The sequence below is a fragment of the Martes martes genome, assembly GCF_963455335.1.
Source record: "Martes martes genome assembly, chromosome: Y".
NCBI classification, from domain to species: domain Eukaryota; kingdom Metazoa; phylum Chordata; class Mammalia; order Carnivora; family Mustelidae; genus Martes; species Martes martes.
Genome location: NC_137907.1, coordinates 17362151 through 17376100, shown reverse-complemented (window position 1 = coordinate 17376100; position 13950 = coordinate 17362151). Strand labels below are relative to the sequence as shown.

Sequence of the window (13950 nt, the reverse complement as noted above, 5' to 3'; positions counted from 1 at the left end):
TTCGGTTACATTTATTCCTAGGTCTTATGTTTTTGGGTGCAATTGTAAATTGGGATCGACTCCTTAATTTCTCTTTCTTCTGTCTTGTTGTTGGTGTATGGAAATGCAACTGTTTTTTTTCCATTTTGCTCTATACTTTAATTATTAAAATAATTATGAGAATTAAGAATAGTGTATAAGCACAGACGGGAAGGCTAGTGGAGGGTGAGATTGTTTCCTGGCTAGATTCATGTCCTTACCCAGCAATCCACTACTGTTTTATAATTAATGTTCCTAGGAAACTTTTCATTGCTGTCCTGAGTCCTTTGTGGAGAAGGGGATAAATCCCAGCTCTCCACAGTCCAGTGTGTCACAATCCTTCACAAACCAACATGGCAGCTCAGCCTTCTCTTCACCTGGCTAAATGATACCAGTTCTATTAGCTTTATCTCCCAATGTCAACTTTCAAGAATTTTGCTCTTTGTTCTCTTTAAAAGCACTTTTGTCTTCATATCCCATCGGCCATTTGTGCCTGAGATCATTAGAGCCATTGGGGAGCAAAGATAAGAACCAGGAAACAATCCTGAAGCTGAGTCTATGCAGGATCTTCACAGGCAGCTGCATCTCCTTCATGTCCAGGTCTGCCACTTCCCAGCTGTGTGGCTTGGGCCAGTCCTTCAAACTCTCCATGCCTCAGTGTCCACACTGGTATTAATCATGTTTTAAATATTTTCTGTATCTTTTTTTTTTCGTTTCCTTTTTTAATTTCTTTTCAGCATAACAGAATTTATTGTTGTTGCACCACACCCAGTGCTCCATGCAATACGTGCCCTCCATAATACCCACCACCTGGCTCCCCCAACCTCCCATTCCTCGCCCCTTCAAAACCCTCAAGTTGTTTTTCAGAGTCCATAGTCTCTCATGGTTCATCTCCCCTTCCAATTTCCCTAAACTCCCTTCTCCTCTTCATCTCCCATGTCCTCCGTGTTATCTCTTATGCTCCAGAGGTAAGCGAAACCGTATGATAATTGACTCTCTCTGCTTGAGTTATTTCACTCAGCATAATCCCTTCCAGTCCCGTCCATGTTGCTACAAAAGTTGGGTATTCATCCTTTCTGATGGAGGCATAATACTCCATAGTGTATATGGACCACATCTTCCTTATCCATTCGTCCATTCAAGGGCATCTTGGTTCTTTCCACAGTTTGGCGACCGTGGCCTTTGCTGCTATAAACATTGGGGTACAGATGGCCCTTCTTTTCACTACATCTGTATCTTTGGGGTAAATACCCAGCAGTGCAATTGCAGGGTCATAGGGAAGCTCTATTTTTAATTTTTTGAGGAATCTCCACACTGAAGTGGCTGCATCAACTTGCATTCCCACCAACAGTGGGAATGAGGGTTCCATTTCTCCACATCCTCTCCAACACACGTTGTTTCCTGACTTGCTAATTTTGGCCATTCTAACTGGTATAAGGTGGTATCTCAATGTGGTTTTGATTTGAATCTCCCTGATGGCTAGTGATGATGAACATTTTTTCATGTGTCTGATAGCCATTTGTATGTCTTCATTGGAGAAGTGTCTGTTCATGTCTTCTGCCCATTTTTTGACATGATTATCTGTTTTGAGAAGTTCTTTATAAATCCTGGATATCAACCTTTTGTCTGTACTATCATTAATCCAACTGATTTCTGTGCATTGATTTTATATCCCGACACTTTACTGAATTCCTGTATGAGTTCTAGTAGTTTGGGGGGTGGAGTCCTTTGGGTTTTCCACATAAATTATCATATCATCTGCAAAGACTGAGAGTTTGACTCCTTCTTTGCCAATTCGGGTGCCTTTTTGTTTGTTTGTTTTAGTTGTCTGATTACTGAGGCTAGGACTTCTAGTACCATGTTGAACAACGGTGGTGGGAGTGGGCATCCTTCTCGTGTTCCTGATCTCAAGGGGAAGACTGTCGCCTTTTCCCCACTGAGAATGATATTCACTGTGGGTTTTTCGTGGATAACTTTTATGAAGTTGAGGAATGTTACCTCTATCTCTATACTTTGAAGAGTTTTAATCAGGAAAGGATGCTTTATTTGTTACATGCTTTTTCTGCATCAATTGAGAGAACCATGTGGTTCTTCTCTCTTCTCTTCTTCATTTGTTCTATCACATTGATTGATTTGTGAATGTTGAACCATCCTTGCATCCCAGGGATAAATCCCACCTGGTCATGGTGGATAATCTTTTTAATGTACTCTTGGATCCTATCCAAGATCTTGTTGAGAATCTTGGCATCCATATTCATCAGTGATATTGGTCTGAAATTCTCCATTTTGATGATGTCATTGCCTGGTTTGAGGATCAAGGTAATGCTGGCCTCATAGAAAGAGTCTGTAAGTTTTCCTTCTGCTTCTATTTTTTGAAACAGCTTCAGGAGAATAGGTAGTGTTTCTTCTTTGAGTGTTTGGTAGAACTCCTTAGGGAATCCATCAAGTCCTAGGCTGGTTTTTTTTGGAGGTTTTGATCACTGCTTCAATCTTGTTACTAGATACTGGTCTATTCAGGTTGTCAGTTTCTTCCTGGTTCAATTTTGGAAGTTTGTAGTTTTCCAGGAATGTATCCATTTCTTCTACGTTGCTTAACTTATTGGCATATAGCTGTTGATAATAATTTCTGATGATTGTTTCTATTTCCTTGGTGTAACTAGTTATGATCTCTCCCCTTTCATTCATAATTTTATTAATTTGGGTCCTTTCTCTTTTCTTTTGGATTAGTTTGGCCAATTGTTTATCAATCTTATTAATTCCTTCAGAGAACCAACTTCTAGTTTTGCTCATACATTCTACTGTGTCTCTAGTTTCTATCTCATTGATCTCTGCTCTAATCTTGATTATTTCCCTTCTTGTGTGTGGAATTGGCTTAATTTGTTGTTGATTCTCCAGTTCTTTAAGGTATAGAGACAGCTGGTGTATTCTGGATTTTTTCAGTTTTTTGGAGTGAGGCTTGGATGGCTATGTATTTCCCCTTTAGGACCGCCTTTGCCGTATCCCATAGGTTTTGAACTGATGTGTCTTCATTCTCATTGGTTTCCATTAATTATTTAAGTTCTTCCTTGATTTCCTGGTTGATCCAAACACTCTTGATCGGGTGCTCTTTTGCTTCCAAGTGTTTGAATTCCTTCCATACTTTTTCTTGTGGTTGAGTTCCAGTTTCAAAACATTGTAGTCTGAGAATATGAAGGGAATAATCTCAGTCAGTTGAGTCCTGATTTGTGATGCAGTATGTGGTCTGTTCTAGAGAAAGTTCCATGTGCACTCAAGAAGGAGGAGTATTCCGTTGTTTTAGGGTGGAATGTTGCGTATATATCTCTGAGGTCCATCTGGTCCAATGTGTCATTCAATGCTCTTGTTTCTTTATTGATTTTCTGCTTGGATGATCTGTCTATTACTGAGAGTGGTGTGTTAAAATCTCCTCCTATTAATGCATTTATATCAATATGACTCTTTATCTTGATTAACAGTTGGCTTATGTAGTTGGCTGCTCCTGTTTTGGGGCATAAATATTTACAGTTGTTAGATCTTCTTGGTGGATAGACCCTTTCGAATGATGTAGTGTCCTTCTGTATCTCTGAGTACAGTCTTTCGCTTAAAATCTAATTTATCTGATATGAGAATCGCTACCCCAGTCTTCTTTTGAGGCCCAATGGCATGAAAGGTGGTTCTCCATTCCTTCACTTTCAGTCTGGGTGTATCTTTAGGTTCAAAATGGGTCTCTTGCAGACAACATATGGGCAGGTCCCATCGTTTTTTCCAGTTGGCAACCATGTACCATTTTATGGGAGCGTTTAGACCATTTACAATGAGAATGATTATTGAGAGATACATTTTCATTGATATCATGTTGTTTGTGAAGTCCTTGTTTCTATAGAATGTCTCCATGAATTCTGTTCTATGACACTCTTGGGTTTTTTTTTCTTTTTAGAACCCCCCGCCTTAATATTTCTTGTAGTGCTGGCTTGGTGGTCACATACTCTTTTAAACCTTATCTGTCTTGGAAGCTCTTTATCTCTCCATCTATTTTGAACGTCAGTCTTGCTGGATAAAGTATTCTTGGCTGCAAGTTCTTCTCATTTAGTACCCTGAATATGTTTTTCCAGCCCTTTCTGGCTTGCTAGGTTTCTGTGGACAGGTCTGATGTTATTCTGATGGGCCTTCCTCTGTTCATAATGGATCTCTTCCCCCTAGCTGCCCTTAGGTCATATTCTCTGAAATTATGATTCATGAATTTCACAGTTGTGTGCTTGAATATCGTTCTAGGCTCATTGATCTTGGTGTGTGGGGGGGTGTCCTCTCTGCCTCTCAGACAGGAACGCTTGTTCCATTCCCTAGATTAGGGAAATTTTCATCCAGGGTTTGTTCAACTATATCTTCTAGTCTTCTCTCTTTCCCCACCTCCTTAGGGGTCCCAATAAGTCTGGCATTGGAACGTTTCAGAGTGTCATTTACTTCCCTAATTCTGTTTCATGGCTTCTAAGCTGTTAGTTTCATGCCTCCTCCTGATCGTTTTTCTCTATTGGTTTGTCCTCTAGATCACTAATTCTGTCTTCTGCCTTGGTACTCTAGCTGTTAGAGTATTTAAATTAGATTGGAATTCATTGATAGCATTTTTAACTTCTGCCAGGTCGACTCTCACTTCCGCCCTTAGAGATTCTATGTTGTCACTAACGGTCTTCTCCAACCTCAGTTGCCTGGATAATTGTTACCCTGAATTCGTTTCTGTCATGCTGTTTATGTCCATATCCAGTAGTTCTGTGGCAGAGGTCACAGTCTCTGAATTTTGTCTCTGTTGGGTGCTCCTCCTCCTTGTCATCTTGGTGAGGGTGGTTGAGGGGATGTGTAACTGAATATACCAACTACGATCTAGGCAACATGTACTTGAAAATCTTTGGAGCAATCAGAAGTCACCACCAAAAAGAAAGAAAAAGCAGAGAAAGAAAGAAAAAAAAAATCCCTGCCAAAGTGGGCCCCCAATATAAGATTTAAGGTACAAAGACAAAAATGAACAAACAAAAAGACCAACAAACATAAAAGAAAAGAAAAGAAAAACCCAGCCAAAACGAACCTCAAAAATAAGATTTATATAGTACAAAAACAAATACACAGAAACACGACTGAAGAGTAAGATGCGAGGGTGGTTATACTTCCTCAGTGTGGGTGAGGAAGGTTCTTTTGGTTCTTCCTCAGTGTATCTTGTTATCTTTGTTAAAGAACTCAACTTTCGGGGCGCCTGGGTGGCTCAGCGGGTTAAGCCTCTGCCTTCGGCTCAGGTCATGATCCCAGGGTCCTGGGATCGAGCCCCACATCGGGCTCTCTGCTCAGCGGGGAGCCTGCTTCCCCCTCTCTCTGCCTGCCTCTCTGCCTACTTGTGATCTCTGCCTGTCAAATAAATAAAATCTTTAAAAAAAAAAAAAAAAAAAAAAAAAAAAAGAACTCAACTTTCCAGAGATACAGGGAAATTAAAACTGGTTTATGTAAAAAGTTCAAGTTAAAGAGTTATTATGGAATATGTTGTATTAAACCTCTAGTTGTAATGGTAAGTAGGTTAAAAAAATTAAAAGAATAAGAATCGTGAAAACGAATTAAAAAAAAAAAAGGAAAAACGTTGTATCTATGAAATATATAGGTTTTGGGGCGGTACCGGGATTTTAATATATTGTTTTTCTCAGATGTTGGGGTTTTACAGTTTTATGGGGACTCCTTGGTTGTTGTCATATTGTTCTTTTGGCTTGTTCTGGAGGCAGGGACTGCTGCATTGTTTCTCAGTCTTGCTTGTGGTTGAGTTGTCCTGCCCCCATCAAGGGGCTGGGCTCTATGGAAATAGGTTTTTCAGGCTTTTGTTCTCTGGAGGTTTTTGTTCTTTGGCGGCTTTTTGCATCTTTCGAGAGGGCTAGAGCAAAGTAAAGTCTAGAGTAAAGCAAAGTCTGCACTGGGACCTCCACCTCAGAGAGAGGCCTTAGTCTGCTCCCCTCTGGGTGGTCCAGAACACCCAGGCTCCCTCTCTGCAAACTCTCTTGAACACCGCAACCTCCCACAGGCAGTGCGCATCACCCCCAGCCACCATCTCAGTGGTTGCTGGAGGCCCCAGTTGTCTCTGTACCCCCATGCCACTAATACTGCAATCAGTAGTGGTCTGGGTGAGCCTGAGCCTGAGTGGCTGTCATTGTGGGGACTGCTGTCTGGAGACCACGTCCATGCCAGGTGGCTTAGACCTGGTGGCAGTGCAGGTGGCAGTAGGGTGCAGTCCTAGAGACTGCCAGCTGGCATTCACATGGGGCTCTCCCAGACACGGGCTGAAGTGCGCCCAGCCAAGTGGTGGTGCAAGCAGTGCAAAACCGCGGGTTCAGGAACCATGGACTAGGGCCCCCGTCGTGCTTTTCTGTCATGGGTGGTCATTGACAGTGACCGTCCTGGGACAGTGGGCTTAAACCCGTGCCTGTGACCAACCGATTTCACCAGTTGCCCCTTAAGATCTTTTGCTCTTTTTGAGTGCTTTTAACGAGACTTCAAGTTATTGCTGGTTGCTGGTCCCTAACCACAGGACACTTTTGTATTGAGGTATTACTTTCCAATGGGTCACTTCTGGTGGCTCCCTCCCCCTTCTGTTTATCTTCTGATATCTTCTGTTTATCTATCTGATATCTGCTTCAGCTCTCCACTGATGTCTTCTGCACCGTAGAGATCCAGAAGTGTGTAATCATACATCTCAGGCTGATTTCCTGAGTGTTTAGAGTGCTCTGGTAGATTTTTATCTCACTTCAGGGGACCAGTTGAAATAGGGTCTCCTATTTCTCCACCATCTTGCCCCTCCATCATTTCATAGCACTTTAGGTAAAATAGAGATCACTCTTTTAGGAAGGATTAATGTTAAAATGTTCAAATGAGATCACTCTACTTCTTCCAGTGCAAGGAAGGCAACTGGGGACTATGCTGCAGTCTTCTCCATGTGTTGTCCCTGGAGAGCGTAGGTCAAAAGATGTAAACCGTATAATGATATTTCCTACTATTTGAATATTATTCTTGATTACTATTCATTTTTCTGAAGAACTTGAGTGGTTTGCGTAAGTCTTGTAAGTTTCTTGGCAGTTTCCTGTTGTGACCTTACAGAGATGAGGACATAGAGCTTCCTGGTTCACCATTTTGCTGAGATTACTTCCCTTTTTAAAATTGTTTTAGTTGTCAGAGGAGCTAATGAAAAAATAATATCAAAAGTAAGCAAGGTTTAGGTTTTTACATGTTCATATTGAAGGCATAACTAAGAAGTTGAATTTTGAGGGGCGCCTGGGTGGCTCAGTGGGTTAAAGCCTCTGCCTTCAGCTCAGGTCATGATCCCAGGGTCCTGGGATCAAGTCCCGCGTCGGGCTCCCTGCTCAGCAGCGAGCCTGCTTCCCTTCCTCTCTCTCTGCCTGCCTCTTTGCCTACCTGTGATCTCTGTCTGTCAAATTAAATAAAATCTTAAAAACAAAAAAGAAGTTGAATTTTGAGTAGAGTATGTACAAAAGGAAGTATAGGAGACTTCTGTAATATTGGGAATTATATTTAGGCAGATGGAAGAGCATATGCCCAAAGACTGTGATGGGAGACCCAGTATTGGTAAGAGAATCATAAGGAAGTTAGCATGGGTTGGCAAGAGGAGCAAGAGCAGTGTGATAGCTGAGAGCACTGTAAATAAAGGCACCAGATTACGTAGGCCACTTTTTCCCGAAAGGGGTAGGAAACCGGTGGGTAACTTTGAACTCAAGGGTGACATGATCTGACTTCATTTTTACCAGGATTTCCATGATGGCAAAGTTGAAGACAGAGGTAGGCATAGGATCAAGTAGATCAGTAAGGTACCTAGTGCACTAATTCTAATCTGGTTAGATGATGCTGACTTGGATGAAGAATTGGTGACAAGTGTCAAAACACACCTAATTTTGAACATTGAGCCACCAGGAATCTCTTTTGCTAGGTATGTAGTGTGACAGCAAGAGAGGAGTCCAGGATGATAGCTGAGATTTTTTTGCATGAACAAATGGAAATTTGGGGATAGAATATCAGAAATTCAGTTTTAGACTCATTAAATTTAAAATGCCGTTAAGGACCTCAAAGTGGAGATGGCAAGGAGATAATTATTTGGTGACTATGCTAATTTACTGCTTCTGTTATACAAAAAGTAAATTAACTAATATACAGGTTGATAAGGGAACCAGCACAGAAGATGTCTTCCCAGAGGAAATACTGAGTCTTCCAAAGGAGAAGACCAGCCGCAGAGCCTGTGGGTCACATTTTGTTCGGAGTAGCCCAGTTGTCCGTTCACATACCTTCTCCCCTGGAGCACGAAGCCAGTATGTTTGCAGAGTAAGTTGACATTCCTTTGCCACCACCTGTCTGGAACATTGTCCCCCTCCTTTCTTGTGTGTGTTTTATGTTTGTTTACTATTTATGTGAAAAGACATATGTGTTCTCATAAACGAGTACCATATACGCATGGGCCTGCAGCCAGTATGGTGGCTCCATCTCCCCCTCCCCCTTACATATCTAACTAGGTTTTTTCAAGATTCTAATACATTTCTCCCTAAATTTTCAGTTTCTGTGTGTACCAGCTCATGGGCAAACTGTTTCTACATTGGTCTAAGGAGTAACAGGTTAGAACAGGACATATCCTGAATTGGTTTGAGATTGGGAAGTCAGGCCACTGAGTGGTTGGAATTCCTTAAGTGTAGCTTAGTGGGGGGTCCTAGGGCGGACAGCAGCCCTGAAGACTCCGGATATGGAGGCCAGGTTCAGACCCCTCAGCACTAAATTCTCACCTTGAGGGGATGGCAGGAGACAACAGTGGTTCTCAGCCAGAGCTGCACCCTGCAGTGAAGTCATGTTGTTGCAGTTGAGGGTGGAGATGGGGGCCTCGCAAAATGCTGGTGCCCAGGTTCCACACCCAGGATTCATTGTGGTTCATAGTGTGGCTTGGGGAGGACCTCTGGTAATTCTGATATTGAGAACCCCACCATGGTCCTTCAAGATAGGACCACATACTGGAGGTTGGCTGGCAGTGGTGGTATGACAGTGACAGGACAGATTAGGAAAGAAAAGGGAATTTGAAGGATAAATGGTCACAATCCAGTGGCCTGATGATGCTGTTTGGATCGAGGAGAACTTTGACCCTTCCCACCTCTGAACTGGAATTGTTGAAGCAAAGCACCTTCCCTTGACCGGGACTGCCAGGGAACTGGCTGCATTTTGGCAAAACCAGAGTTCAGTCACACGAGAGAAATGGGCTCAGGTGTGTGTGGGAGATGAGACACAGGGAGTATGCTTTGGGGGTCTCACCTTGCCCACATCAGTTTCTGTAACTTACTAGGACCCACAGAACTCAGGTAAGCTGCTATATTCACAGTTGTGGTTTATTACGGTGAAAGGATCTAGACCAAGGTCAGCAGAGGGAAGAGGCACATCGGGCAGCTCTCAGGGGAGACCTGCCACAAGTTTTCAGGTCTCTCCAAGCAGGATTCTGCTCCGCAGAAGCAAAGTGTTCCGTGGTGGCTGCCCTGGGTGCCACGGGTCAGGCTTGGGTACTCCGGCCCCATCAGGCTGTAGCTCTGTGGGGTTTGTGCTCAACCAGACGCCTGCCTGGAGGTGTTAGACCAAGGGCTGCCCTTTTGCCCCCTCCTCACCGTAGGCTATTGCTGACCCAGCACAGAGCGGGCCCGGGTCTGCTGGGTGAGAAGGGCAGTGTGGTGGAACAGGAGACCTTCCCTAGAGGAGGGCGTCCAGCTCCTGTGTTGGGTTCTGTACCCTGCATACAAGCAGTTGCAGCCGATGCTTTTAGAGGCTTTGTTGTTTTTCTCTGTTTGAAATTATTGAGACTGGGAAGGCATGGGGATACATATTGTTGTGCCATGTCATTTCCTTAGTATTTTAGGTTAGTGGTGTGGACTTGCCATGAAGACAAGAACTTTGGTTTTCACACAGATACACACTGATCTTGAAGCAAGAACCTGCCATCAAGTGAAGTACATAATATCTTGGTTCCCATGAAGAAGTCATTATTTATTTTCCTCTTTAAAAAGAGAGCTTTTCTCTTGTTTGACAGAATGGGAGTTAGTGATCGGCTTGTCTTACTACAGGAATAAGTTTATTTTTTTGGAAAGCGATTTTTACCCCAGGTTCTTGCCAGAGCCTGAAATACAGCAAATGAGAATGATTAATAAAAAGGGAAAAATGTGGTGTCTGGCTGGCTCACTGGGTAGAACATGCAACTCTATCTCAGGGTCATGAGTTCAAGCCCCACATTTGCTGTACAGCCCCGTTAAAAAAAAAGGTGAGATTAGTACTGTCTTCATGAACTTCACAAATAATATCCATTCTGTGTTGACATTGATAGGACAGAAATTTTGTTGACTCTATCACCCTGGAAACTTTATGTTTTTCTGTTGAAAGAGGGTCAGTGTTGGATTTGCTTTTCTTTTGTTGTTTTTTTAAATTGAAACTCTTGAGTAGCTTTTAACTAAAAGCCAAAGACCTAGTAAAAGTACCAGTAGTCATGCAGATTTGAGTATATGTGAGAAAAAAATGAAATAATTCAATTCATACTACATCAAGAGAATGAATATTAAATTTCTAAGAAAGTACTTCTGAATATCATTCTTTTTGGCGCAGCTTTATCGTAGTGACAGTGACAGTTCAACACTGCCCCGGAAGTCTGGCTTTGTCCGAAACACCTTGGAAAGACGAACCCTTTGCTATAAACAGGTACATGCCATGTAAACTAATAAGGATTCTACATTTTTCTTGTAGTTATTTTTAAAGCTTGATTGAAAGCTAATACATTAATTTCTTTATTTCACAAATGGAAGTCTTAAAAACGTATATATCATGATATTATGATATTACCAAAGATTAGAACAGTGCTCTCCTCATTTATAGTATTTAGGTTCACTGCAGACCTTGCATTGGCAAGTTTTTAAACATTGCTGCCAGGGAAGGCACAGAGTTACATTCCTACAAGCTTCTGGTTGTATTTTCATCAACAAAGAAATACATAATCATTTTTTTGTGTTTCTGTGTAAAGACTCATTATTTAATTTATATTATTAATTCATTTGCATTGAACTCAGAGCCAACAGCATTGTAATTCATGCCCAGATGAGGCTTTTCAAACATACTCTCATCATAAAATGCATTTTAGACTTCTTGCACTTAGAAACACTAGACAACATTTCTGCACTAAGGTGACCAACAAAAAGCATGAAAACCTGGCACTTCATAGACCATGAAAGAACACTTGTTTATAGTATGAGAGCTGAAACAAGAAGGCATAATGTTTTGTTGGACCTCAGCTAGGCATATGTGCATCAAATGTCTCAAACTCTGCCACTCTGCACATGCCCATGCAAGACCATGAATATTGCATATTGATTTTGGAATTACAAGTAAATTTCAGTAAGTAGACTAATTCTTACATTCAGATCTCTAATAATGAGGATCACATATATTTCTTAAGGTATAATAATGTTTACATTCTTAAAACCAATATTAAAAAACATTTCTATATAATAGATTTTTTTTTTAACAGGAGATAAAATTAAGGTTTTCAGTCTTTAGGATTCTTCTTCTTGAATTTATTTTCTTACTTCAGTGTTTTTCCACACCAGACCTCACAACTTTTGCTCCTTTAGTTTGTACGGTTGTAGTTCCCTTGCTTTTCTGTGCAGGTATGCTTTTAATGAGAAAAAAAATCTGAGATTTCCACATGATAGTTGTACTTGGAGCAGTTGATGATTAATAGTTATAAATCATAATTTAGCTACAACTATTTTTTTCAGGAGCAACACTGCTGAAATTTGGGACCAGATCATTCTTTATTGTGCAGGGTATTTTTATATCAGCACTTTTAGCAGCATCCCTGCTATCCTTGTGCTAAATGGAGATATTACTCTCCTTCTCCCTAGCTTTTGCAGTCAAAAGTCCTTTGAGATGACAGATGTCTTCTCTGACACATGGTTGACCCCAGGTGAGAACTACCAAATTAATTATGAATTCAGCAGCATTCTTTAAATAACTGTGTTAGGGCACTTGGGTGGCTGGCTCTGTTAGCATCTGTCTTCAGCTCAGGTCATGCTCCCAAGATCCTGGAACTGAGTACTGTCTCAGGCTCCTTGTTCAGTGGAGAGTCTGCTTCTTATTCTCCCTGTGCTCCTCCACCTGCTCATGCACTCTCTCTCAAATAAATAAAATCTTAAAAACATAAATTATTATGTGTTTAAATTATGTAGCATAACATATATACACAAAAAATCTTGTTCATGTATGGGAAATACTACACATAGACATTGTAGTGCTCACTAAACAATGCTGATACGCTATAGGATTTATAATTTTGTTGCAATAACTGTCCCTAAGGGCATATCCCATTGAATGGAAACCATTGGTCTAAAACTGCATATACAAACTTATCATCTTATGACACAGTATTTGCTTAACTAAAGCTTACAGCAGAACAGAAGTTTTGATTGCCTTTATGTATGTATATTTTTTTAAGATTTATTCATTTTAGATAGATAGAAAGTGAGAGAGGGAGCACAAGCAGGAGGAATAAGGAGAGGGAGAGAGAATCCAAAGCAGACTCTGAGCTGAGTTAGAGCCTAATGTGCAATTTGATCCACCACCCTCAGATCACAACCCAAGCTGAAACCAAGAGTCAACCCTTGACCAACCATGCCAACCAGGCACCCCTGTGTTATAATTTTTAAACAAAAAAGTCCTTTCATTATTTCTAATATACTTCCCGCTCATACAGTGAATAATTAAGATCTTTTCATCCTCATAAATGTGTATGTGTTTGTGTGTATATAGTTGGTTGGTGGTTTAAGGTAACAGATCTTTATTAGACCCTCATTTGGAATTAAGAAATAAAAACATTAGCTTATCACTTCTTAGGATTAAAATTGAGCCTGTCATTACTTGGCTTGGGAGGTGGTGTCACATAGGTCTGGTGATTCACAGACATCTTGAGAGGCTGGATGTCAGAAGACCAAAGGCATAGTTCTGATTCTGAATTATTCCACTTTCATGTGACTCAGTTTCCTCAAAAAAGATAATGACTGGTCTTGATTTTCCTCGATGACTAATGTGTGGAGTTTCAACATGCAGGAAGAAAATATGTAGAATATCAGAGCATGATGTGACCCTGTATTGTTGAGAAGGTTAAGAGGAAGACAGTAAGAGAAAGAAAGCCAGTTGCATAAATGGTGGAGCCAGTCACGGGCTGGGTAAAACAAAACAAAGAAGGAAGAAGGAGGTCCAAAATGGCAGAGGAGTAGGAGACCTTAATTTCATCTGGTCCCAGGAATTCAGCTAGATAGCTATGAAACCATTCTGAAAACCTATGAACTCAGCTGGAGAACAAAGAAAAAAATATCAGCAACTCTATGAACAGAAAAGTGATCATTTTCTGCAGGGTAGGAGGTGTGGAGGTGTGAATCTGAGATGACACATGGGAAGACAGACCATGGGGCAGAGGGAAGGAGCCTCCATCAGCCAAGTGACAGAGCAGCAAGGCACAAAACTGCAACTTATAGGAGTCTGCTCTGGTGAAGAATGTTGCTCAGCTGACTAAGTGGGAGCCATGCTGCCTGCGCCAAAGACATTTGAGAATCAAAGCAACAGGCCCCTCCCCCAGAAGATGCTGAAGTTGGTGGTGTTTGCTATCCACAGAGGTGGAGATGGATTGACATAAAGGATTTGTTGAGGAGGGTGGACCACAACCTTGCAGTTCTGGGCTGGGGATTCCCACATAGCCATATTTGCCTTGACCCTCTAGAGAGAAGCAGAAAGATGCCAGGGAACAAAAGTCACACAGCAGACCAGCTCACATTAGCCCATTCCCCTGACAAGAACAGTGAGGGCAACTTCATCTAGGCAAAGACACCTGAGAAGCCAAGC

The 13950-nt window shown here is 41.5% G+C and overlaps 1 protein-coding gene across 1 annotated transcript in view; it reads left to right on the top strand.

The window, feature by feature from the left end:
• Window positions 1–13950, top strand: part of WWC3 (WWC family member 3) — a 184534-nt gene that overhangs the window by 153585 nt on the left and 16999 nt on the right. Inside the window, exons 19-20 of the mRNA XM_080795962.1 lie at window positions 8203–8367; window positions 10666–10758. Of these exons, the coding sequence (XP_080652088.1) occupies window positions 8203–8367; window positions 10666–10758 (258 nt within the window). The remainder of the gene's footprint in view (window positions 1–8202; window positions 8368–10665; window positions 10759–13950) is intronic.